Source organism: Drosophila grimshawi, unplaced genomic scaffold, assembly GCF_018153295.1.
Source record: "Drosophila grimshawi isolate 15287-2541.00 unplaced genomic scaffold, ASM1815329v1 contig_311, whole genome shotgun sequence".
In the NCBI taxonomy this organism is placed as follows: Eukaryota; Metazoa; Arthropoda; class Insecta; order Diptera; family Drosophilidae; genus Drosophila; species Drosophila grimshawi.
The window spans coordinates 10072642-10095128 of NW_025063098.1; the positions used below are offsets into that span (position 1 = coordinate 10072642).

Genomic DNA, 22487 nt, shown 5'->3' on the forward strand with positions numbered 1-22487 from the left:
ACACACATATGAGCGTGCGTGTGTGTGTGTGTGGGGCAGATCGCTCACAAATGAATTTTTGGGCAGTAATTCGAGCGAGATGTAAACAATAGATTAGAGTGTGTGGGAGCAGGCAAGAAATAGGTTTACACTTGAATCGCTTTAATAGCCCAACTTGCACGAATACAAAATACGCAGGTAAATGCGAATCTTTCACAATTTTACAACACTCTTCAGTTTAGCTTAATTGCGCGCTTCGTTAACTCTGGCAAGACGGATAGGTGAATGTTTGCCTCATTGTCTGGACACTTAAAAAACTATATATATTTATATATATATAATGCCTTCCAATTGTGCGTTCCACGCCCAACACAACAGACAAATCAACTCACCTCACCACCCCACCTCACCGCACAAACACTTGAGCTTTTTATTGTTTATTCGTGGCGCACGCACCAAAGCCATTTCTTATTATAGTTGGGTTTTGAGTTACAACTGCCTTTTACCTCGCTTTAAATATCAGGTTGCTATTATACACTAGCATGTGCATATGTTTTGCATGTAAGTAAACATGTACTAAATTCAGATCGAGAATTTCTGCTACTACGGGTACTTTAAATTTATCGATGATTTATCTATCAGCAGTTTTACAGCCTTTGGATAGCGGCGACAAACCAAACTATATACGCACTTTTTCAATTGCACTGGCCCGATATTATAAAACGAGTTAGAAAACGTGTCAAGCATAAGTGCACTTCAGGTTCTAACTGAATAAGTAAAACTTACACTTGGTTTATTTCACAGAAAGCATTGTTACTATTTTATAGTAATTATTCAGCGAGTTGTCTCAACACCATATTACCATTTCGACAGAGATGGTCCAAACTATCGATGTATCGATAGTAATGTGAAGGCTCAAGCTGCTTTGATTAATATCAAATATATTCAGAGCGACATCTAGCGCTCAATTTTTCTTAGAGGGCATTAATAGCACAGCCACATTCGAAGACCAGAGAATAGTATTGGCTTATCACTTTTCTTTTTATCTTTTCCAAAATATATTCTAGAACTTCAAATAAAATCTTAACACCGTATCGCCCTTAATAGTCGGAGCAGCGGGCATGTTGTGTTATAAACTGCAATACTAAGAATTATGATTATTACACTTGTTTCCATGAGGATGCTACTCAAATAAATATAAAAGCATTAATAACCTTCTCTTTTGTTTTTTAACTCTTAGTTTATGAAAAACTCGAGCTGAAGCACGTCTTGATATTTCGGATACAGCATGTTTTGCTGCCATATTATCTATATTTGGTGATTCTTTAAAATCTCGCCGGCTCGATAAGTATAAAGTAATAATATCGATGCTAAAATTAATGCTGACAATGTCGATATGGGTTATACCAACGATACGTCGTACAACGGAAATGAAAACACCTCTGATTTAAATTACCATCTGTTACTTTTTTGGAATTTCTATTAATATTCAAACATTTTTATTAACCAAATTCAATTCGACAGACTCGCTTCTTACATTTTATTACCAATATTATTTTATATTTATATAATAGATGCCTATCACTAATTGTTTTTAACCTACCATAGAAACAATCGGTCGGAAGATTAATTTCAAGCTGAAGGATCAAGATGGGCGTCACCCGTTCTGAGAGAATATCATAACTCAAAATGGGAGTGTTCACAGACAGATCTGAAACAGGTAGTTTTAGACAGTGCTTATTCTTACTTTGTAGCATATTGCAGAGTGGAAAGCATTTGACCACGTTGAGCTCAGTGGGACTGAAGCCGGCTTCGACTTACGATACGGCATGTGACTAGCAGTTTGTCCAGCTGTAAAAACAGTCCAGAACATTTATAATATTCTTTCAGAATAATACAAACCGTTTTAGTATCGGTGTATGGATGGATTTAGACTATTCCTTCTCTATAAAATACAGAAAATATAGTGAAATAATTAAAAGTTATATTACTGTAATACATATATCCCCTAAGGGTTATCTTATGGCCTTGTGACCTATTTTTTTTAAGAGGCTACCATCAAAATATGTGAAACTTATATTTCTTATGCACACATACAGAACTAGAACATCTGCTTTTATAATACACACCAGTTAACAGTGTGTTTTGTTGGGAGAGCATCAATAACAAAAGGGACAGTGAACCACATCAAGTCAACATACAGTCCACAGAGCGTGTGGATGAACAGAATGCTGAAGCGGAACTAACCGTTTCTGATGCTGAGCAGAAGCAGATATCTGAGATACAAACTGCGATGAACGTTTGACGCATAATCACCGGTAACAAATCGATGCAATGCGTAGGAAGATAACCCAAAAGTGGAGCACATTTGGATGCTGACTCAGTTATTTAAACATGTATAAAAAATGCTGGTTTTTTTCTGTTTATTAATTTCAATGCATGAGCAGCTCAAGCTGCAACAGGCGCTGATTGGTTGGACAATAGGGCATGGTGGCAGCCATGTTGGCAATGGCCTTGGCGCGTTCGCGCAGCTGCTGCTGTATTATGCAACCGGACTCAGTGTCCAACTTCAGTTGCTTGTACTGTGAGAGTGTGATATCCATTGCGGCGACCATCACGTCGGGTATGACCTTAATGACCTCGCCGCTCAATCGCCGGAAGGTGGACATACACACGCTCACGTCCTCAGTGCTGTTGGGTATAATGTCAGGTATGCGTTCGAGCTGCTGCAGCGCCAATAAAAGTTTGCCCTCGTGATATTTATCAAAGAACTTGAGCAACTCCCGCAGCAGCGTAAAGCTGGTAGAGACTTTGGGCTCCACATCCGTTTGGCGCATGGGCAACCGTGTGCTGAAGCGCTCCGCTTCCAAGCTGAGCCGCGCACGCAATGTGCCCTCCACTGCCGGCTGCTGCACCACCTGGGCCAGCAGTATGGAAATATACTTGAGAGCTAAGTTGAGGTTGCCAGCCATATCATAGAGGCGCACTGCCATCTCAAAGTTGCCGCGGGCGATCAGCTCATCGGCCACCAGGCCAGCCATGGTTGGCGTGTCAAAATCTGCACAGCTAAACTGTCGGAATAGGCCCCTGTGGATGGAGTAAAGACGAGTTATAAATATATGTATATATATATATGTGTCACTTTATATATGTTATATATATGATAAATCTTGAGGATTATAAGAGCTAGTGAAATAGTGGTACACAAATCAAGAGTATCCTGGTATACATAATATATAGTCTAGATATTAATATTTATATGTAGCTGTATTCACATACCCCGAATAGTCATCATCGGTCGCCAATCCTGTCTGTCTCTGTCCAAATATCGAAGCAAAAATACTGGTGTCCAGCACACCGCTGTTGACAACCAGATCACAGACGCACTTGAGGAACATGTTGCGTCCCTTGGGATCGTGCAGGTTACGCAGCGTGTAATAGTAGTGCAGAGCTTCGGCCGTATCCGTTCCCTCGAATCGCTCCACATAGAGGCGAATGAGTCGCGCCAAATTAAGACGACGCAACGGCGTCGGATCTGATATGTCAATAGTGAGCAGAGGCTGCGACACACTTCGCACGCCGCCCAGCATGCCTAGCTCGTGCAGAGCTATTGCCATGTGGACAGCATGCACCCGATTAGCATCCGTGCGAAAGAGAAACTCAATGGCTGCCTCAAATTGGCCCGTAAGCGCTAGCGCTTGGAAGTACAGATACGGCTGATGAAGAGCATCAAAATACTCCTCGCCATAGGTGGTCGTAATGATGGACTGCAGTTGGGCATAGCTAGTCGCATCGCCGGGATGCAGCATGGACAGCCGGATCCAGAGAAAGTCATCGATTGTTTTGGCCACTTCACTGTGGGTATCGTTGATGTCGCAGTTGAGCAGAGTGCAGTACACGGCCTTCTTGAAGGCATCCGTCGAATTATTGCGTATCTTGTTAGCATACTGCAGTTTCAGTTGGCTCTCGATCTTGGAGTTGACTACGCCACCGTTGCGATCGGCAATGAGCTGGGCAAAGTCATCATAGCTGGAGCCAGCTTCATTTAAAAATTCCACAGCCGTTTCAACGGCTCCACAGCGTAGACTATAATATATGAGCGGCCAAAGGGGTTGGCCACCAGCATGCTCCACCAGTCCGATGGTTTGTTGCCCGCTAAAGCGGCGCTCCACATGGGCACGCACCAAACGATAGCTATCGTCCCTATTGGCAATGTTTACCATTTTATTCATGTAGACTCTATATCTATGCTCCAGATATTGTTTGGCATACAATACAAATTCCGGTCGCTGCTGGCGAGTTTTGATGGGATCCCCGAGACAGGGGGCATCGTTCACCTGCGTCACACAGGACAGCATCAGCCACATATTGGTAACTTCCAAATTGCCAAAAGTGCTGTTCGCAAGCTGTGCGTATTTCTGCACAAGATTTGGACGAGATCCGCCCTTCAGCAGCAGTGCATTATACTGGCCCAGCTCCTGGGCATATTGTAGGCCCAGGTCATCGAGACAGGTGAGCGGTAGGCATTCCGGATTCAATATGGTTTGCTCCGGCAATCGCTGCAAGTCAATAAAATTCTGCGATGGTCCAATCAATGCCTCCAATAAGCGCGTTTTCTCTTCATTCCAGCTGCTTGTCAAATTTTCCCATTTTCGCTTGCTAACCGAGTCGCTAATCTGTGTGCGAGAAATCCAAATAAATCAGAACATCTTGCCAGAAGTGAAACTTACATTTTTATTGGTCTCCTCGATGACAGAAAATATGGCATTCTCGCGCTCATTCTTGAGGAACGTGCACACATCTGTGTCCGCACCAGCCACATCCAGAGGCTCAAACGTTTTGCCCGTGCTCAGAGTTTCGAGTTTCTTGTTCAATTTGGACAGGTTAATGCCCTTGGAGCCAAGTAATATTTGTCTGTCAATGGAAACCCAACAATACAATCTAACATCTTTAATTGAGTTAATAATAATTACGCTTGTATCTCCTTGGTGCCGGTCTGGGTAACATGGCTATGTAACTGTTCAATGGACTGCAGCACCTGTTGGAGCGTCCGCTCCACCCCGGGCAGTTCACCCTCAGCCTTGCCTGTGGTCAGGCTTTGTGCCTGCTGCAGCAGGGTGTTTAAATCCATTTCAATAAATATTTCTCTGCCAAAATAAAAACGCGGTAGAAACGTAAACACAAACGTGGTGCTGGAAAACGGATAGAAAAATGTGTTCACCCTGCGCAACACTGAAAATGTTATTGCTGCGTTTGATAGCTTCGAGCAAATTGATTTTTGTGATCAAAAAATAAATAAATTCTGCAGGGTATTTAGTTCCTTTTTTATAAATATTTCGCCGCAACAATAAAAACGGGGTAAAAACATAAACACAAACAAAGCGGATACAAAAATTTGTTGACACTGTGCAGCACTGAAAATGTTTACGCTGCATTTAAAAGCGTCAAACAAAATTAAAAGAATTATGTACTACAAAAGTAATTCTATTTTTTATATACAGATGACAGTTACAGCTGCAGATTTTCTAATATTTTGAGTCACTCAAAGAAATATCAGTCATATGCTCTTGACAATTGCCTCTCTGTAAATCTGATTATTACTAACATGCTCAGGACCAGAATCTCTTCCACTTTTATAATCATATATATTTTCAAATGCGTGTTTTTCTCACCGGAAAGCCCATTTCTTGGGTTTTTTTTTTTAATAAAACAATTTATTCTCTTGTTGCATTTTTTATTAAACATATGTCAAAATAAATATTCAAATGCCTTAGGACTAGGTAATCTGCCTGACATAAGATAAGCCATGCTTATCTCTTATCTTATTCCCTGTCCAATGAGTGCAACAAAAAAAATTAATTTTTATTAATTATACAAATTAGATTTAAATTGAAACTAAACACAATATATAAGTTTGCGTATAAATTTTATAACTGAATTGTTGTTGTGAAAAAGTACTAACTTAAACCTGCTTTTGTTGCTAAAGTCTGACCTCGAACGGTGCTAGGCAACACTTGGGATCCCTACACATTTGTTAGTTGTTATGTATTTGTTTAAATTTGCTGTTAACTTATTGCTAGTAGTTTGTAGAATTTTCCCATCTTCGCGGACCAAACAAACTATTTATAAAAGATGAAACAATGCCGCCGTGGTATGGGCCAGAACTTCACAGTTTCGACATTATTAACGCTGACCTCCATTTGCCAAGCACTTATGATACAATACAACTGCTCTTCTCGGGTGGATTCCCATTCTCGTTCTCAATTAGCACGAGTAATTGATGAAAAATATCGCCGACAGACTGAAAAAACATGAACAAAAATTGTTAATACTATTGTCAAATTGATTAAATTTTAACAGACACTCACCTCATTTTGTTTGGCGGAGGTTTCGAGAAATGCGGCTCGCCAGGATTCCGCTAGTTTTTTGCCCTCGTCCGTGGAAACTGTGCGCTCCTGATGCAAATCCGTCTTATTTCCTACTAAGACTACAGGTACACTGTACAATTTTGAATAAAAAACAGTTTTTTGAACAACCATGAATAACTTTAGTTAAAGTTACACAATTTCTTACTATTTCATGCCCATCACATCCAATAACTTTTCGTATATGATTTTGATCACTTCAAAGGACTTTTGACTGGTTATGGAATATACCAGAACGTATCCATGAAAGTCCATGCTATACTGAACTGGGAATATGCTATACTCATCCTGTCCAGCCGTATCGACCAGCTTAACCCGATAATCCTGCGAGTTGACGCGCGTCGCCTTGGTAAATGCTGTAATTTTATACGTACACACACTAATCACAATTATCGAATTACGTTAATTGTGCCACGCTGCAGTCACATGATCAAGAACAAGAACAAAACGCATGGCAATCATCATCAGCATCCTTCACAGAGATATCTCTATCTCTATGACTAATTTGCTGTTTATGTTCGCATTTGCAAGACACAGCTGCTTATTATTATTCCACTTACTATTCTCGATTGTTGGATCATACGAGTCCACGAATTGGCCTTCCACGAATTGTATACTGAGCGATGATTTACCTATTGATACATGCAAGTAACACGCAATTATTATTACGAATATTCCAATAATATATTGTATGCAATGCTGTCTGTTGTGTCTGTTGTCAAAATAATACGCAATTACAATACAAGCAACAGCAACAACAACATCAGAGCAAACGCACCCACAGACAACAACAGCAACAGAGCGATTAGTCAGACTGAAACTGGAGCTGAAGTTTGAATGGAGAGACGGGACAGACTCACTCACTACTCACCCACTGAACGGTAGCCCATCATGGCTATGTTGCGTTCCTTTGGTGGCATTATGCAGATCAATTTATTGTTTCTTCTACCTTGTCAAATTGTTATAGCCCTTTCGAGAGGGTATGCGTGCGTGTGTGTGTCTGCGCCTTTTTTATTTTATTAATGACGATTGGGTGGTGTGCTTTGCTACAGTTATTTGTTTCTATAACAGTTTTAAATTAACTGCAGCGGTGTGCCAATTTTTTATTGTTTAATTCAATTATGTATTATTTCGCAGAAAACATTCTGATTTTACACTATGCGTTTTCTCAACTGTGGGCACCTATAAAAAGACTTTAACATACGCTGTTAGTTATTAGCAGCTCGCATCGAAATGTTCCCAGTGAAAAAAAACATTGGTTACACATTCGTTAGTAATTCAGGTAAAACACGTCAATTATCTTATAAAATTGCGGTGCAAAACGTTTAAAATGTTTTTGAATAGTTCATTTTAGTTCATTCATTTGGCATCAAATTTAACAGCTGTTAACTAGCTCCAACAAAATGTCTCTAATCATGAACGAACTAAAAAAAGATTTCGCTTTGTGCAAGTCAATTATGTCTTTAACGATGCAGCTGATTTTGTGACGTCAACTATACCATTACATTGGCTCGAAATAAATATGCGCTAAGTAGCCTCAATTGTGTGTGTTTATAAACAAAAGATTGGAATAATAAATTAAGTACTTTTAGGTAAATTTTCGTAGTTGCTAATTATGAATTATAATGTTGGTGACCAAATAAAATTCATATACAGCGCTTAGGCGCACGATATATTTACAAATAAAAAAGTCACAAATGTTTTGGAGTAATTCAGATTCAAACTGTCATATCTTCAGCAAAAATGATTAAATTTCCGAATTATTTTCAATATTAATAAGGTATTGTTATCTATATTAATTCTGCAATACATTCTTTAGATAAAAAATAAAGAATCAAATCATACAACTTAAATCGAGACTAATTTTAGATTGGAAATGAGCGCGTCAATTTTCAAATGAGGACAGTACTGCCACTGAAGCACACAAAAAACAAGCTGGCAGCATTCCAAAAAAAATTTTAAAAAATAGGTGGCAACCGCGGCAGACTTGTGTAACAAAAACAAAATTCGACTTTAAATTAGTGTAAGTTTATTTTCATGTAATTTTTGACCGGAAGTACCCATACACATTGTGTATTTGCTGTATTTGTACTGCCACTAACCACATAAACAGCCCGATAACTACAAATGGTAGGTTATCAAGGCTGCTCCCTGTTCAAGGCCATTCAACGAACAAAATAATCACATTTCGTTTTCTGCCCAGTGCGTAAATCCATATTGCTCTTTTGAGTCCCTTGTGTTTGAATTGTGAAAGATGCTGCCCACCATCATAAGCCGACAAATGCATCGCCCGCTCATCGCCAGTGGTCCAACAACGCTGAAACATGTGCTCGGTGTCGGCGGCAGCAGTATTGTCAACTGCCTAAATCGCTATGCTGCCGCAACCGGCTTCATCCGCATCTCCTTTCTAGACATCAATCAGCGTCGTAATTGGGATGTAGCACGACTGCGCCTCTATGCCGATGCCAAGAAGCAGTCGCTGCAGTTGCGCACATTGCAGGGACGCGATCGCTTGCAGGGCGTCATCGACAAGCAGCGTGCGGAGTTCATTGAGCGCAAGAATATCCTAGTCGATGATATTCGCGAGGCCAGGCACAAGGTGCAGGAGCGTGTGCGTGAGAAGATTGTCGAGATACGCGAGGAGCGTGAGAATATCATGACCATACCGAATATGCTGACCATCAGTCGCGCCCTACTCTCGCCATACATTGGCTATGTCATTGTGCAGGGTGACTTTACCCTGGGCATGAGTTTGCTCGTCGTCGCTGGCATTACAGATCTGGTTAATATTCCTTTTTCACATTATCATATATATATATTTATTTATTATATTCTTAGCTGGATGGTCAGATTGCGCGACGCTGGCCATCGCAGGCTAGCAAGGCTGGTTCCTTCCTGGATCCCATGGCTGATAAACTGCTGATGGGGTCCTTGGTCATTTCGTTGTGCTACAGCGAACTGTTGCCCGTTTGGCTGGCGAGTGTTGTTGTCTTCCGAGATGTGTTCCTAATTGGCGCTGGTTTTGTCATACGCTACATTAGTTTGCCACACCCCGTAAGTACCGAGATATAGTTTAGTAATATATTAATATCCCATATATGATCGTTTTGTTGCAGAAAACGTTTTCACGTTATTTCGATGCCACCCATGTTACTGCCCAATTGGAGCCGACGTTTATCAGCAAGGTGAATACTGGAGTTCAACTGGCCACCATTGGCATTAGCCTGGGCGCACCCATATGGAACTATATTGGTGGGTATTGCACATTGTGTTTGATTAACAATAAGTATTGAATTCGACTTTCGATTATGCACAGATCACCCGGCGCTACATGGACTTTGGTATTTAACGGGCGTTACAACTGTCGCTGCAGCTCTCAGCTATGTCATCAATAGACGCAATACTTTTAAGATAATTAAGAGAAAGTCGTAGAACTGAGCATTTTTTCATTTGCTATTACCATAAATAATAGTAATGGAGCACCAACTGCAATGATTAATATATAAAATTCTTTTGTAAACAGTTAGCTATTAATAAAAATTCTGTATTTTGTTATTGATGTTGATGTCATGATTTCAAAACATCCAACTGTTGTCACACTGAACGAGTCTTCTTCTGGTTTACGTTGCCAGATGTGTACACAATTACTTTTCATGTAACTCATCAATGTATGCTTATGCGTGGGTACCCAAGCCCGTGTGTGTAGGTGTATATCTACTTTATGACAATACAGTCGCCATAGGATAACATGTAAGTAATATTATATTAATACAGCCATTCGCCGCAGTGCTGCCACTAACGGGCAATAATTATCAACATGTTCAGTATGCGAAAGTATGCGAAATGTACAAATTGAAAATGTCTGACCGTTTTCAGTGTTGTATAACGTATTATTTGATTAGTGCGCATCGTTTTGTTGGGATTGTTCAAATGAGTTGTTTTGAAACGCAAATTAGAAAATAAGCTGCCAATAAATCAAATACAGCCAGCAAAATGTGAGTAGCGAATACTTAGAAAACAGTCACAAACAACATATATAAATTATTCCTTGCAGGGCGAGAGCAGGCAAAGATGCAATGCGAGAACTGGATAATATTTTGAACGCCAGCGAAACTTACGCAGATCGCCTGACGGCATTTTTGCAGCTGAAAACTGCACCGAAACCAAAGCAAAGCAACACGCCCTTCGTTCTCGGTGGCTGTGACTTTTCATTTGACTTCGATGTGGATTTAGTTGAACTACTGCCCAAAGCACAGCCAGCAGCTGCAAAGGAAGCTGAGCCCGAGTGCGAGGAGCACACACTGCGCGAAATCATAAACGAATCCCCGAATTCAGCTAACTCCAAAGCAGCGCGGCCAGAACAAACCAAAGCTGCTGTTGCGCTCCTACCCGCAAAGGAGAATGTAACTACTAGCCAGATGCGAGTCATTCGGTCACCAAGTCGATCGGTAAGACGCAGCATTCCTGGATCCGATCGTCTGCGTCGCGTGGCCATCCAGCGACGTTCGCGCAGCTGTGGACATCGTAATCTGCTCAAGGAATTCAACAATGCATATGCAAACAACTCGAGTTTTGTAAGTATTGCTTACTTATTATTATTAAGTGTCAATTTATATAATGGTCGGAAGGAGTCAAAATTAAGCATATAAATTATTTTTATTGTTATAAGGGACGGTGAACAAGTCGAAAACTATAAAAAACGAGTTTTCCAAAATATGCATTACATTTTTTCTCCATTGTTCGATTAGTTAATATTCATGGTGAATGCGTTTATCTATTGAAGCCAGAATATATTTTTGTAATATCTCTTACTTTATAGCATTGCTCACTAAATAAAGTCTTCATTCTCACAGCTGCCCACGCAGAGCAGTACACCTTTAACGGATAATCAACCCGCAGCGGAGTCAGAAAAGCAGACAATCTTAAGCGAAGCAAGCCCACCTGAAAGATCCGCACCAAAACCGTTGCTGGAGCACTTTGAAGACAGTCATGAGCTGTCAAACAGTGCACAATCGAACAGCTCCATCTCGCAGCAATCTATGCAGCGTCAATCAATGTCGGACAGCAACATCAAGCGGCGAACCTTCACCATAGAAGTGGGACCCAGGCCAGGTCAGCTCCTGCTCTTGCCTTCGGGTAAAAAGCAGCTGTCGCCCTCAAACTCCGTTTGTAATGTCTCTCTTAGACAGTCGTGTATGCGTCCGAGATCAAGCGCTGATCAATCAAAACTATCAGTAGCTCCGGCGCGTAGGACGTTGTCAGTACCATCATCTGAACCGGAGTACATTGTGCCCGAATCACCGCAACTGGATTTGCAGCAAGTTGTGCAGAATCTGACACGCAATTCATCGTTGGCTACAACACCTTTTATGGTCGTTCCCATGGCGTGTCTGAATGCCAAACCAACTAATGAGCAGGTCAAGGCAGGTCCAAGTACAGTCACGCCCACTGCAAGAGTAACTAATCGGAGCATACAAACTAGCTGCAGAGAAATCGATTTAAATGAAATCCTCACAGAAGACGAAAGCGACGAGGAGCAGCAAGTAGCTTCAGCTAGAGGCAGCTCGATACAGCTGCTTGACTTGCACTACTCACGCTCCAAGGATTCGCGTAGACGGAGTAATCGCAGAACCCGTCAAGCTGTTCTTAATAAACCCTTGCAGCCAGCCATTAATGGCGAAAAGTTTGCCCAGGAGCTAGCGCGGATCAGCAACTATGAGGTACTTGATCTACGCAAGCGTCGATATCGAGCCAAGCAGCATCCGTTCAACGGACATCGAGAGCGATCGATAGAGCAGCTTACGCTTCCGCATAAGATCCCCGCTGCAGCGACTTTGTCCTCTCCACATAAGATCTCGGCTGCAGCGACTACGTCCGGTTCGGATAGTGATTTTCTGTTTAACAGAAAATCGATGCCGTCACCACCTGCTCCCCCTTTGGACTTTATGGATAGATCTCTGCATCAGCGACGTTCGCGCCTCAGTCGTCATGAGACTTATATGGTAAGAAATTTAAAAACCTTTGGGTTTAGTCTCATATAGTTTATACAAGTTCGAGCATCCCAATTAAGCTTATTAAATTATTTTACAAAACTATTACCACAATTTGAAAAACAAAACTATATTTTTTATAGAATTTTAAAGATTATAAGCGATAGAGGCATGCAATTAGATTCTTAAATATCCGCAGACAGATCAAGTATAATTTATTTGTTGTATAACTCATTCCAGTTTGAATCAATGTCCACCGAGAGAACAGCGCTGCCGCCGTTTGATTTCAGGGATAATTCTATACAGTCGCAGCCCCGGAAAAAGAAAACCAAACAGCGACGCACACGTGCCAGACATCGAGAGCCACCTGTAACCGTAAGTTTGAGACCCAACCAATCACTTTATTTATTTTGACTCAATCACAAATACAGAGCGATGAGGATCAGCTTTTGGAGGTGTGCACGCCGCCCGCACAATTTCGCTGGTCCAAGTCGAGACGGAAGTCTGAACTGATGGAGACACCAGAAACATCCTTGGCAGCACCGCCCTTGCAGTTTATTGATGTGCCCGAAACAGATGCTGAGGAGGAGCTGCAACAGCAAAGCATACAAAGTTCGTATATGGAAGAGCAACAAAAGAAGGAACAGCTGCAAAAAGAGCGACAAAAGCAGGAGCAAGAGAAGGAACAACGGCAAAAGGAGCAGCTGGAGACGGAGAAGCGGAAAAAGGAGCAGCAGGAGATGGAGAAGCGGCAAAGGGAGCAGCAAGAGGAGGAACAGCGGCAAAAGGAGCAGCTGGAGATGGAGAAGCGGCAAAAGGAGCAGCAGAAGAAGGAGCAGCAGGAGAAGGAGCAACAGGAACAGAAACAGCAGCAGAAAAGACTGGAGAAGGAGCAGGAAGAAATGCTGCATAAGGAGCAGCAGAAAAAGGAAAAACAACTGCAAATGGAGCAAAAGCAAGAAAGGCAGCAGGAGCTGCAGAAGCAAAAAGACCGGCGGAAAGAGCAGCAGAAACAACAGCAGGAAGAAGATCAGCAACAGCTGATAGAAGAATCAAATCAAGAGCAAGTGTTGAAACTGGGGCAATTGCCGCCGCCAGAAGTGGTTTTTAAAAAACCAACAGCGCCAGCGTCGCGCTTAAAGCGTTATAAAAAGAGTAAAGTTGAAAGAGAGCTGACAAGATTGACAATAAATCTCCGGAATGAGCCGATGCCACCGGATGAGCAGGAGGAAAACACCGATATGGGTAAGAATAACGTAAATTCAGTTCCCAAAATTTGAGTTTGCCAGAAATGAAAAGAGTAAATGTATTTTTTTTTTTGCAATTGATAAGACAAATGAGAATCATTTTTATAAAGAAAAATGTAAGAAATTGAACTTATTTTTGGCAGAAATGTTCAAATTCCGAGCGGCGACTGTAGTATGGAAACACTATTTATTAACTAACTTCCATCCATTTTAGACGGCGTACGTCGTTCGAGGCGTGGTCAAGTTCCGCTGTGCAACACGTGGTCGCATACCGTCAGGGAGCCGTTTCTGTTTATGCACAAGCATCTGGCACACTTCGAGTTGCCAGCTTGCTATAAAAGCACGTCACCGCAGCGACCAACTGCAGCTAATGGCATTTCCATAAAAAACAGACCACCGATAGCCAGCAGCACCCCTTGCAATCCAACAGCTCCAATTTCAGAGAATAGAAGACGAAAAAAGAAGCCACCACCAGGAGAAGCTGCTGCACAACCGGGTGAAACTCACCTAAACCGAAAAAAAGTTCATAAGAAAAAGAAATAACTGCTAAAATTGTATAATATATTTCAAACATACTTGTATTTTAGTTTGTGAGAATTTATTTAAGGTTTAACTCAGAAAAATACATTTTTTATGTTATTGTTTTCTGAATTATCCGGTCTTAAGCTTTTTTTATATAATTACATTAATTAAATAATTTAAGTATAACACTAATACTTATAAATTAAAAATGGAGACAGAAGTACAATCTTGACTTAAAGATCGGAGTCGCTAGATAACAACCAAATGGCCAATGGCAGCACAATTAAAATCAAACAAGGTTGGTATCCAGCTTATTCAATGCAGATCCATACAAATATTTATACTTTTATATTTGTTTTCAGGCAGTAGCTATATTCAATATGGTTTTAATAGGGCCTCAAAAACTTTCAATTAGTACAATCATTACTCTAGCACTTGGATGAAAAAAAAAAAGTTTATTTAGTTCAACAAAATTATAGAACAATTTAGTTTGCTATTTTGAATCATTCAACTGTTGAGCAACAGTGGAGCGTGACAGTGGAGCGTGATTTTGCGCTGCCAGATTGTTGATATTTTTGTAAACAACGAAAGGTGGCAATGCCAGAGGCGCTGCCAACTGTCACATTTGCTGTCAATCTTTTCTTTCTTTTCCGGTCAGCGAACAGACCTGTAAGTTCGCGTAATATTTGTGCACAAAATAAAATCGTATTCTGTTAGTGTATTAATAAAGCAACGCCAACTATTTAAGGCGCCAAATGAATGGGAATAGTGTGAACCATGCCTGCAAACAATATTGCACAAATTTACCATGATTAGGCTAAACAATTTGCTTGTCAAAGCAACCAAACAAATCAAAATAGAAACAAGACAGAATGCCAATAAATTAAATGAGTGCAAATAATAAGCACTCTATTTGTTAAAGTGCTTAATATTGAAACGAATAAGTGGATCTGTGCTAATTATCCGAATTTCTCTTCCTTTACTTTCTGCATACATGTTTGCTGCTCCGCCGTCGACGTCGCTGCCAACGCACCCAACACAAAAACAACAATAAAATCGACAGCCGCCAAAATGAGGAAAATTATGAAACAGGGCAAGATCGTAATCGTCCTTAGCGGACGTTACGCCGGCCGCAAGGCCATCATCGTGAAGACCCATGACGATGGCACCCCAGAGAAGCCCTTCGGTCATGCGCTCGTCGCCGGCATTGACAGGTATCCACGCAAGGTCACCAAGAAGATGGGCAAGAACAAGCTGAAGAAGAAGTCGAAGGTTAAGCCTTTCCTGAAGAGCCTGAACTACAACCATCTGATGCCCACCCGCTATACAGCGCACGACATCAGCTTCGAGAAACTGTCGCCCAAGGACATCAAGGATCCCATCAAGCGCAAGACGCATCGTTTCCAGACACGCGTCAAGTTCGAGTCGGTGTACAAGGAGGGCAAGAACAAGTGGTTCTTCCAGAAGCTACGCTTCTAAGCAGCACATCTCTGTGGAGGACTCTTGATTTAATTGTCGCCGTTTTTTTAAGGTTAAATAAAAAACCAATAATGATACAAACTGACCGAAACTTATGCCAAATGCTTGCTTATTTTGACGTAAAACGATGTATGGGATTAACTAAATGTTTTCTACAACATTAAGTTCTTAGCCATTTTGTGTCGTTCGTGTACCCCCCGTTAAGGACGGGGTCTTTTTGGGGGATACGAATCAATTTTCATGTAAATTTATTGCTTAGTTTCTTGATTTAGAATTCCTTTCCATATTATTATTATTATTGAAACGCTTCGGATCGAGATAGCTAATTATTTATTATTTCAAAGCTTCAGTAGTATTTTGGTTTTATCATTACTTCCAATTATTTAATAAATATTCGAACAGAATAATACATTTTATTGAATTTCGTTCTACATAGTTATGATCGCGTTTGAATTTATTATACAATTAAATAGCTTCACTGTACACATTTGGAACTTGAAAATATTTTAGAGTATAGTAGTCCGAGTTGACATGCTTATGGATAGTAATAGTGGGTTAGCAAATTAAAGAGTCAAAGCAGATCGTGTTCAAAACCATTGAAGAACGTAAGAAATTCTGCGAAATAGAAGATAATATTTGAATTAAACAATTGCAAGTAGAAGAATAGAGTATTTAATATATGCATTGCAATGAAACGTATATTACCTGCAGTACCTGAACATCGGAGGAGCACAGAACACATAACACTTAGCCGGGGCGGGGAGATTTTTTTTTTTGGTAAAGCAGAGCAAATAAATGGATTGCTTCTATTATTATATTCAGACATCACAATTAAACGCTGTTATGCATTGGCTTTGGGGCGAAACAAATCTGTACAAGAGTTGACTCTGATTGGCTTAGTTGTGGGTTAATATAAGATTTTGGTATTTGTTTTAGTAGGGCATTGACTTTTGGTTTTGGTTTTTGTATTTAGTTTTTTGTTTTTGGTTTCTCTTAACTCTGGTTGAAATAGTTTCCATGTGGCCTGTGGAACGGTTAAGCATGGATTGTTGGGGAGTAGAAAAATATATATGTTATTATTAATATCAGTTAGATTCGAGCGAAATTTGCAAAAAAAAATTGATTGTTAAATTGAAGAGGAACACAATGGTTTTGACGCAGCTACATACGTGTGGGTGTAGAGTGGGTGTTTTTCTGTGTTTGTGTTGGCACTACGGGATAAGTACTACTTAATAATATAAAAAAATATAATATAATCAACTTAAAACATATTTCGGTTTTAGACCAAATTAGTAAATTTTGTTTTTTCGTGTGTGTTTTGAGTTGTGTTAAAAAACAATTGTGTGCAACAGCTTAAATAGCGAGGAGCAGCGCAAAATATAACATATAACACACTTACAGTTCTTTTGAAGTTGAAGTGAAAATAATAATACAATAGAGCATGAAATTTTATATACATAATACAAAAATAGGCGCAGCACTTAAACAGCATGTGTGACAGTGAAGTAAAAAAAGGTAAAGCGAATATAGGTGGTACATAGACGTGTGGACGCTGTGAAACTAAATACATCTCTAATACAGAGAGAGAGAGAGAACGTCTCCCTTTCGAACAACAAATAAACTTAAAGCTAAATTCAAGTTAATTATTTTACCAATTAACACGCTTGGCACTCAAGATTTTGAGTATGTTTTCAACGACATCAGTGCTGCTGTTTACGCCTCCAATATCTAAAATATACAAAGTTTTAAGGATAATGATTTATATTCTATTTATATTGAATTGAAATAAAGAAACAAATTTAAGATTCATATTTACTGCTGCATTCAGAACAAATCAACTTGGGAGATAAATATTACCTGGCGTGCGTATGGCATCTTTAACAATAGTCTGATAGGTGGCATCATGGATAACCTTGGCGTGCTCCTTGTGACCCAAATGATTCAACATATCAATGCTGGCGTTGATCATCGCCACGGGATTGGCAATATTCTTGCCGGCAATGGCAGTGCCAGTGTTGCGGGTGCCCGGCTCAAAGACAGCATACTGAAATAAATGTCAACTTCAAGTTATACCAACAAGAGATCAACATATTGCACATGATCTCACATGATCGCCATAGTTGCGTCCAGAGATCAGACCAGCGCCGCCAATGAGTCCACAAATCACATTCGATACAATGGTGCCATACAAATTGGTCATGTTCATGACATCAAACTGATGTGGGTCGGAGACGGCCTGCATGCAGGTGTTGTCGATAATCATATTATTGTGCTCCAACTCGGGATAATCTCTGTGCACACGATTGGCCACCTCCAAGAAGAGACCGTCCGACAGCTTCATGATATTCGCCTTGTGAATGGTCGTCACTTTCTTGCGATTATTCTGACGGGCATACTCGAAGGCATAACGAGCCACACGCTCAGCATTCTCAACTGTTACGACCTTCATGCTCTCCACGACGCCGCGGACAGATTCGTGTTCCAACATCGCATACTCACCGTCCGTATTCTGGCGGATGAGTACAATATCAACGTCCTTGTGATGGGCAGGTATGCCCGGATACGATTTGCAGTGCACCACATTCACATAGAGATCTAGCTCATTGCGGAGTGCGACATTGCGGGACATCTCCTCCAGGCCGTGCGACTTCGTCTCAATGTTGCCCTTGAGCGCGACGCCATTGCGCTTAATCGAGGTGATCGCATAGTCGAGATCATCATTGCCCTCGGTGGATGGATCAATGTCGATTACCTCAAAATCAATTGGTGCACCACAATAACGAAAGATTTCACGAACATAGCCCATCAATTCCGGTCCAATGCCGCCACCGGGTAACATAGTGACACCATGACGGCCACCATACTGCGCCGAAGGTATATCGGTGCCCTGTATGGGGAGCAGCAAAAATACTTATAATAGTATACAGTGGAAGATCAACATTTCGGGTGAAAACTGTATAACCTCAAAATCATACCGTTAGTTTCTTTTGCAGCGCAGATTTTGTGTGTAGCACATCTTCGGTCTTCTCCTTGGTCACGAGCAGCGGATAACCCTGCAAACGCCAGAGAAAATACAATTAATAAATTGTCATTACCGATCCAGTGGCCAACACATTATGTAATTTGCCAGACGCGCTCCGTTGGCCAACTTGGAAACTGGGTCCCCCGGATCAGAACTTACACGAGTTAGGATTGGCGCCCGTAACTGTAGCAATCTTTGTGACAGGCGTATAGACATCTTTTGTTTTGAGATTTATGTCTTTTCAGGTGGGTTATAGAGCTTTTCAACCAATTTTCCTTTGCTGTCAGAAACTACGGTCAAAACGCCAAATCATATGTTTCTTGTATCGATATGTTACTCAAAATGGCTACAAAACTATCGATGTGCGGAAGATTAGGCAATCACATGGGCAGCACTGGCGTATCCATGGCGTAAAAATATTATTTGGGAATGTGAGATTATTATAATATTCTCATTACTTTTGTTACACTTAATGAATTTGCGTATGGAATATATAAAATATGTTGCTTATGAGAGAATAAAAATGTGCGTTTATTTCGACTTAAGCTATTTTTAAACAGATAGCTGCGTAAATGTTGTGAATAATGTTGTATATATTTAAACTGCAAAAGGGTATTCACGTTTCGATGTGATGCCGAATTTGTTCACAATGTTCCTCTTACGTTAACAACCGCAATCATTTAGAGTTTGTTTTTGAATGAAAACAGTTGTGCTGCTGCAGCTTTGGTCTGGAATCGACCATTACATATGCAATAATCTACGAAATGGAAGCGGAACTTGTGCCCGCTGCAATTCCGGGCCAAATTGAGATGCAGGAGCCGCTGTCGAAGCTCACATTTCTGCACGCGCTTGTTGTAAGTCAGCAGAATAAACTTAGCACTTCAGACAATTATTGTGTTTATATATTTTTTTTCAGGCCGGTGGTGTTGCGGGGTTCGTGGTGGATATTGTATTGTTCCCCATCGATACTGTCAAGACGCGGTTGCAAAGCGAGTTGGGTTTCTGGCGTGCCGGTGGCTTTCGCGGAATTTACAAGGGCATCGCACCGGCGGCGGCAGGCAGTGCACCAACTGCAGCCCTCTTCTTTTGCGCTTACGAGTGCGGAAAGCAGCTTCTCAGCAATGCGAGTAACACCAAAGATTCACCTTATGTTCACATGGCAGCTGCTTCTGCAGCGGAAGTGGTAAGCCGTCGATGTAGAATGAATATAATAATTAAGAGCGTAGTCAGCTTTCAGCTAAGGACGTGGGGGACTTGTACTTTTTTCATATTTTTTTAATCGAAACCATGTTTTATATTTAATTCATTAAAATACATTTTTAATTAATATGCACATATGTATATGACACAAATTTATTGAGAATTTAAAATGTGTAGGTTATTTTTTTCTTCCGCTATTAAGCTTTTAAGCCTTGTTGTTTTATGGTGCGTCATATGTACACCCTTATATGACTTAGTTAAGACGAATTCGATAAGAATTTGAAACTGTGAGATTTTTTTTCAACTGCTAGACGATAAGTGCATAAGAGCTATGATTTATTAAATGCTATTATGACTAATATAATAATAAATGCATAAAATCTTCTCTCAATAAGCTTCTAATCTGCTAACTGCCTTCCCGCTCTCGATATCATCATACAGCTCGCCTGCCTAATACGTGTACCTGTGGAAATTGCCAAGCAACGTTCCCAGACCTTATTGGGTCACAAACAGCACCAGACAGCGGTGCAGATCTTATTGCGCGCCTATCGTACCGAGGGCCTGCGTCGTGGAATCTATCGCGGCTTTGGCTCGACAATAATGCGCGAGATACCCTTTAGTTTAATACAGTTCCCCCTGTGGGAGTACCTTAAGCGACAGTGGACGCCAATGACTGGTTACGGGTCGACGCCGCTAACTGTTGCGCTCTGTGGCGCAGTTGCCGGTGGCATTTCGGCTGCATTAACCACTCCGTTGGATGTGGTGAAAACCCGTATAATGCTCGCTGATCGGGAGAGCGCGACGCGACGTCGCAATATTCCATCCATTCTGCATGGCATTTATATGGAACGAGGGCTCAGCGGGTAAGCAAACCAAATATATATATAATTTTAATTGTTGTACACAAATGTTTATTATATTTAACATTCCAGTCTGTTTGCGGGCGTTGTGCCGCGTGTGCTCTGGATTACACTGGGCGGAGCGTTCTTCTTTGGCTTTTATGACCTAACTACGCGTCTTCTGGGCAAAGCAAATACTGATAACTAAATGTTATCTTAAGGCACATATTTTACACAATTTTAACAATTGAACAATAGTCTGAGGCTTAATTGTATAAAGTGGGTACAAAACTCGATTCTATTATTGGCGAACCTCAATCTGCCATCAACAGACGATAATGTAGACAATAAAATTAAAGTTTATGAAATATTAGAAGCTAAATTGAAGTCTTTCTTTCATGTTGAGGAAGCATTTGTCTCCTGAAAAGATTCTCTTTTGATACTTTTCCCATCTAGGCGATGTCATCGGCATCAGTGTTGAATTGTGGATAACGCTGCTAATATTCAAATAATTCATATTAAATAAACAATCAATAGGATATAGACGAGAGTGTCCAACTAAATAATACCATGTACCCAGATATAGGGATAAATACTATCAATACTAACTGGTGTGATCTGCAGACGTGCATCAAGAAGGCTTGCAACGGAATTCGGTTGGTCAAATTCATCAGCGCCGATCATGGACACATCTGAATCCCCGTCGCCGTCATCAACACTGAGGTAGCCATAACGCGTGGCATTGCGGCGCTTGAAGTACCCACAATTGAGAGTACGGCGGCTACGTGACAATGCATACACCTAGTGTGAGTAGTTTCAATACGCAAATGTAAATGTAAATATTTCAAAATACAGCTGAACTAATGCCAACACAGATAAGCAAAAGTAAGTCAACTTACCAAACCGGCGAGTACAATAACTCCTACTAGCACTAGAATTGGCAGCCAAATGTATTGGCCGTCATCGGGATGCTCCAAGTCTGAAGTTAGCGTTGTGTTTGGCATAGATTCCATTTTTCTGATTTAGAGACTGGACGATTTTTTAAATATCAAAACAACCTGCCAGTGTTACCCCAAAAGCGAAGCTTTTACGAGTTATCGTTATCGTGGACAAGTAGAGATGCACGCTTTAAAGTTACTTCGATATATATAATAAGTAAATAATATTTATAAATAATTTAATAAAAAAAAATGTTTGGTACTCTAAGTTTGATTGTCATTTTAATTATGTGCGTACATTGGTCGAATTTATTGTACAGAAAAGGTGCCAGCTATATTCTATTCTTCTCGTTTCGATATTTAACAGTCACAGTGAGTCGTTGCAGTCACTTTGCTTTTCACATCTCTAATAACAGCGCTGTGTTTGGTGTCTTCTCCCGCGTACTCGTGCTTGAATTCCATTTTTAAATGGCAGTGTCAATGACTGAAACTGTTGTAGATTTGGGAAACTCTTGCTGCCTTTGTCTCTAAGAGCCAGAAAATTGGCCCAAATCGCTGTGCAAGCACTGTGGCATTGAACTAAACTTGACATATGTTTTCAATAAAAAATTAATTTTACCAAATCATAAGCTAATAGATAAACGAAGTGTTGTGCTGAGTGAAAGTGTAGAAATATAACTGGAAATTATAGATGTGAAGAAGGAAAACAAAGTTGTCGAGGAATGCTTGCAGGATAAAGAGGAGGAGCAGCACCAAATCGTGGAGGTTCTAAGCGAGGCAGAACTAGAGGAATTTGATGAAATGGTGGAACTGGCAGAACCGAAAACAAATAAACCGGATGTCCAT

The 22487-nt window shown here is 40.7% G+C and overlaps 8 protein-coding genes across 11 annotated transcripts; 4 read left to right on the plus strand and 4 right to left on the minus strand.

Annotated features, from left to right (window-relative positions):
* Positions 1–2381: 2381 nt before the first annotated feature.
* LOC6564414 (nuclear pore complex protein Nup93-1) lies at positions 2382–5187 on the minus strand. The gene is made up of 4 exons (XM_001989757.2): positions 4953–5187; positions 4710–4893; positions 3259–4655; positions 2382–3066 (listed from the first exon to the last, which is right to left on the minus strand). The coding sequence occupies exons 1-4, from the start codon at positions 5108–5110 to the stop codon at positions 2412–2414; spliced, it is 2394 nt and encodes a 797-aa protein (XP_001989793.1). The 5' UTR covers positions 5111–5187; the 3' UTR covers positions 2382–2411.
* Positions 5188–5888: 701 nt separating this feature from the next.
* Rheb (GTP-binding protein Rheb homolog) lies at positions 5889–7825 on the minus strand. The gene is made up of 5 exons (XM_001989756.2): positions 7276–7825; positions 6965–7036; positions 6553–6760; positions 6348–6477; positions 5889–6280 (listed from the first exon to the last, which is right to left on the minus strand). The coding sequence occupies exons 1-5, from the start codon at positions 7322–7324 to the stop codon at positions 6191–6193; spliced, it is 549 nt and encodes a 182-aa protein (XP_001989792.1). The 5' UTR covers positions 7325–7825; the 3' UTR covers positions 5889–6190.
* Positions 7826–8398: 573 nt separating this feature from the next.
* LOC6564412 (probable cardiolipin synthase (CMP-forming)) lies at positions 8399–9985 on the plus strand. Its single transcript, XM_001989755.3, has 5 exons — positions 8399–8534; positions 8608–9186; positions 9243–9458; positions 9521–9656; positions 9721–9985. Exons 2-5 carry the CDS (start codon positions 8659–8661, stop codon positions 9834–9836), a joined length of 996 nt encoding a protein of 331 aa, XP_001989791.1. The 5' UTR covers positions 8399–8534; positions 8608–8658; the 3' UTR covers positions 9837–9985.
* Positions 9986–10306: 321 nt separating this feature from the next.
* LOC6564411 (inner centromere protein) lies at positions 10307–14292 on the plus strand. Of its 2 annotated transcripts, none has more exons than XM_001989754.3 (6): positions 10307–10399; positions 10459–10978; positions 11258–12406; positions 12635–12769; positions 12826–13639; positions 13856–14292. In XM_001989754.3, coding segments are annotated over exons 1-6 (2949 nt in total). In that variant the 5' UTR covers positions 10307–10397; the 3' UTR covers positions 14185–14292. The 2 variants fall into 2 exon arrangements, with proteins under 2 accessions (XP_001989790.2, XP_032593443.1); XM_032737552.2 differs by having other exon boundaries at positions 10323–10399; positions 12635–12763.
* Positions 14293–14801: 509 nt separating this feature from the next.
* Positions 14802–15737, plus strand: LOC6564410 (60S ribosomal protein L27). Its single transcript, XM_001989753.2, has 2 exons — positions 14802–14832; positions 15227–15737. The coding sequence occupies exon 2, from the start codon at positions 15235–15237 to the stop codon at positions 15640–15642; it is 408 nt and encodes a 135-aa protein (XP_001989789.1). The 5' UTR covers positions 14802–14832; positions 15227–15234; the 3' UTR covers positions 15643–15737.
* Positions 15738–16035: 298 nt separating this feature from the next.
* On the minus strand, positions 16036–19009 carry LOC6564409 (isocitrate dehydrogenase [NAD] subunit gamma, mitochondrial). 2 transcript variants are annotated; one of them, XM_001989752.3, is made up of 7 exons: positions 18824–18974; positions 18618–18695; positions 17750–18529; positions 17500–17686; positions 17295–17370; positions 16348–16666; positions 16036–16257 (listed from the first exon to the last, which is right to left on the minus strand). In XM_001989752.3, the coding sequence occupies exons 1-6, from the start codon at positions 18878–18880 to the stop codon at positions 16636–16638; spliced, it is 1209 nt and encodes a 402-aa protein (XP_001989788.1). In that variant the 5' UTR covers positions 18881–18974; the 3' UTR covers positions 16036–16257; positions 16348–16635. The 2 variants fall into 2 exon arrangements, with proteins under 2 accessions (XP_001989788.1, XP_032593709.1); XM_032737818.2 differs by lacking the exon at positions 16348–16666 and having other exon boundaries at positions 18824–19009.
* A 338-nt stretch (positions 19010–19347) lies between these two features.
* LOC6563429 (S-adenosylmethionine mitochondrial carrier protein homolog) lies at positions 19348–21085 on the plus strand. Its single transcript, XM_001989751.3, has 4 exons — positions 19348–19518; positions 19581–19847; positions 20306–20727; positions 20797–21085. Exons 1-4 carry the CDS (start codon positions 19429–19431, stop codon positions 20909–20911), a joined length of 894 nt encoding a protein of 297 aa, XP_001989787.1. The 5' UTR covers positions 19348–19428; the 3' UTR covers positions 20912–21085.
* Positions 20750–21769, minus strand: LOC6563428. Of its 2 annotated transcripts, none has more exons than XM_001989750.3 (3): positions 21603–21769; positions 21313–21504; positions 20750–21197 (listed from the first exon to the last, which is right to left on the minus strand). In XM_001989750.3, exons 1-3 carry the CDS (start codon positions 21714–21716, stop codon positions 21156–21158), a joined length of 348 nt encoding a protein of 115 aa, XP_001989786.1. In that variant the 5' UTR covers positions 21717–21769; the 3' UTR covers positions 20750–21155. The 2 variants fall into 2 exon arrangements, with proteins under 2 accessions (XP_001989786.1, XP_032592817.1); XM_032736926.2 differs by having other exon boundaries at positions 20750–21200; positions 21603–21767.
* Between the last annotated feature and the right edge of the window lie 718 nt (positions 21770–22487).

Coding starts and splice junctions, on each gene's coding strand:
- LOC6564414 (XM_001989757.2), bottom strand. CDS start 5,110: ATGGATTTAAACACCCTGCTGCAGCAGGCACAAAGCCTGACCACAGGC. Junction 4,894..4,952: donor GGCACCAAGGAGATACAAGC/GTAATTATTATT, acceptor TTCCATTGACAG/ACAAATATTACTTGGCTCCA. Junction 3,067..3,258: donor ACCGATGATGACTATTCGGG/GTATGTGAATAC, acceptor CTCCATCCACAG/GGGCCTATTCCGACAGTTTA.
- Rheb (XM_001989756.2), bottom strand. CDS start 7,324: ATGCCACCAAAGGAACGCAACATAGCCATGATGGGCTACCGTTCAGTG. Junction 7,037..7,275: donor GATGGGCTACCGTTCAGTGG/GTGAGTAGTGAG, acceptor ATGTATCAATAG/GTAAATCATCGCTCAGTATA. Junction 6,478..6,552: donor GATGTGATGGGCATGAAATA/GTAAGAAATTGT, acceptor AAAATTGTACAG/TGTACCTGTAGTCTTAGTAG.
- LOC6564412 (XM_001989755.3), top strand. CDS start 8,659: ATGCTGCCCACCATCATAAGCCGACAAATGCATCGCCCGCTCATCGCC. Junction 9,187..9,242: donor TCGCTGGCATTACAGATCTG/GTTAATATTCCT, acceptor TTATATTCTTAG/CTGGATGGTCAGATTGCGCG. Junction 9,657..9,720: donor ACCCATATGGAACTATATTG/GTGGGTATTGCA, acceptor GATTATGCACAG/ATCACCCGGCGCTACATGGA.
- LOC6564411 (XM_001989754.3), top strand. Junction 12,770..12,825: donor ATCGAGAGCCACCTGTAACC/GTAAGTTTGAGA, acceptor TCACAAATACAG/AGCGATGAGGATCAGCTTTT. Junction 13,640..13,855: donor GGAGGAAAACACCGATATGG/GTAAGAATAACG, acceptor CATCCATTTTAG/ACGGCGTACGTCGTTCGAGG.
- LOC6564410 (XM_001989753.2), top strand. CDS start 15,235: ATGAGGAAAATTATGAAACAGGGCAAGATCGTAATCGTCCTTAGCGGA.
- LOC6564409 (XM_001989752.3), bottom strand. CDS start 18,880: ATGTCTATACGCCTGTCACAAAGATTGCTACAGTTACGGGCGCCAATC. Junction 17,687..17,749: donor GACGCAACTATGGCGATCAT/GTGAGATCATGT, acceptor CATTTATTTCAG/TATGCTGTCTTTGAGCCGGG. Junction 16,667..17,294: donor AGTGCCAAGCGTGTTAATTG/GTAAAATAATTA, acceptor ACCGTTCCACAG/GCCACATGGAAACTATTTCA.
- LOC6563429 (XM_001989751.3), top strand. CDS start 19,429: ATGGAAGCGGAACTTGTGCCCGCTGCAATTCCGGGCCAAATTGAGATG. Junction 19,519..19,580: donor CATTTCTGCACGCGCTTGTT/GTAAGTCAGCAG, acceptor ATTTTTTTTCAG/GCCGGTGGTGTTGCGGGGTT. Junction 20,728..20,796: donor ATGGAACGAGGGCTCAGCGG/GTAAGCAAACCA, acceptor TTAACATTCCAG/TCTGTTTGCGGGCGTTGTGC.
- LOC6563428 (XM_032736926.2), bottom strand. CDS start 21,716: ATGGAATCTATGCCAAACACAACGCTAACTTCAGACTTGGAGCATCCC. Junction 21,505..21,602: donor TTATTGTACTCGCCGGTTTG/GTAAGTTGACTT, acceptor TACTCACACTAG/GTGTATGCATTGTCACGTAG. Junction 21,201..21,312: donor CACGTCTGCAGATCACACCA/GTTAGTATTGAT, acceptor TTTGAATATTAG/CAGCGTTATCCACAATTCAA.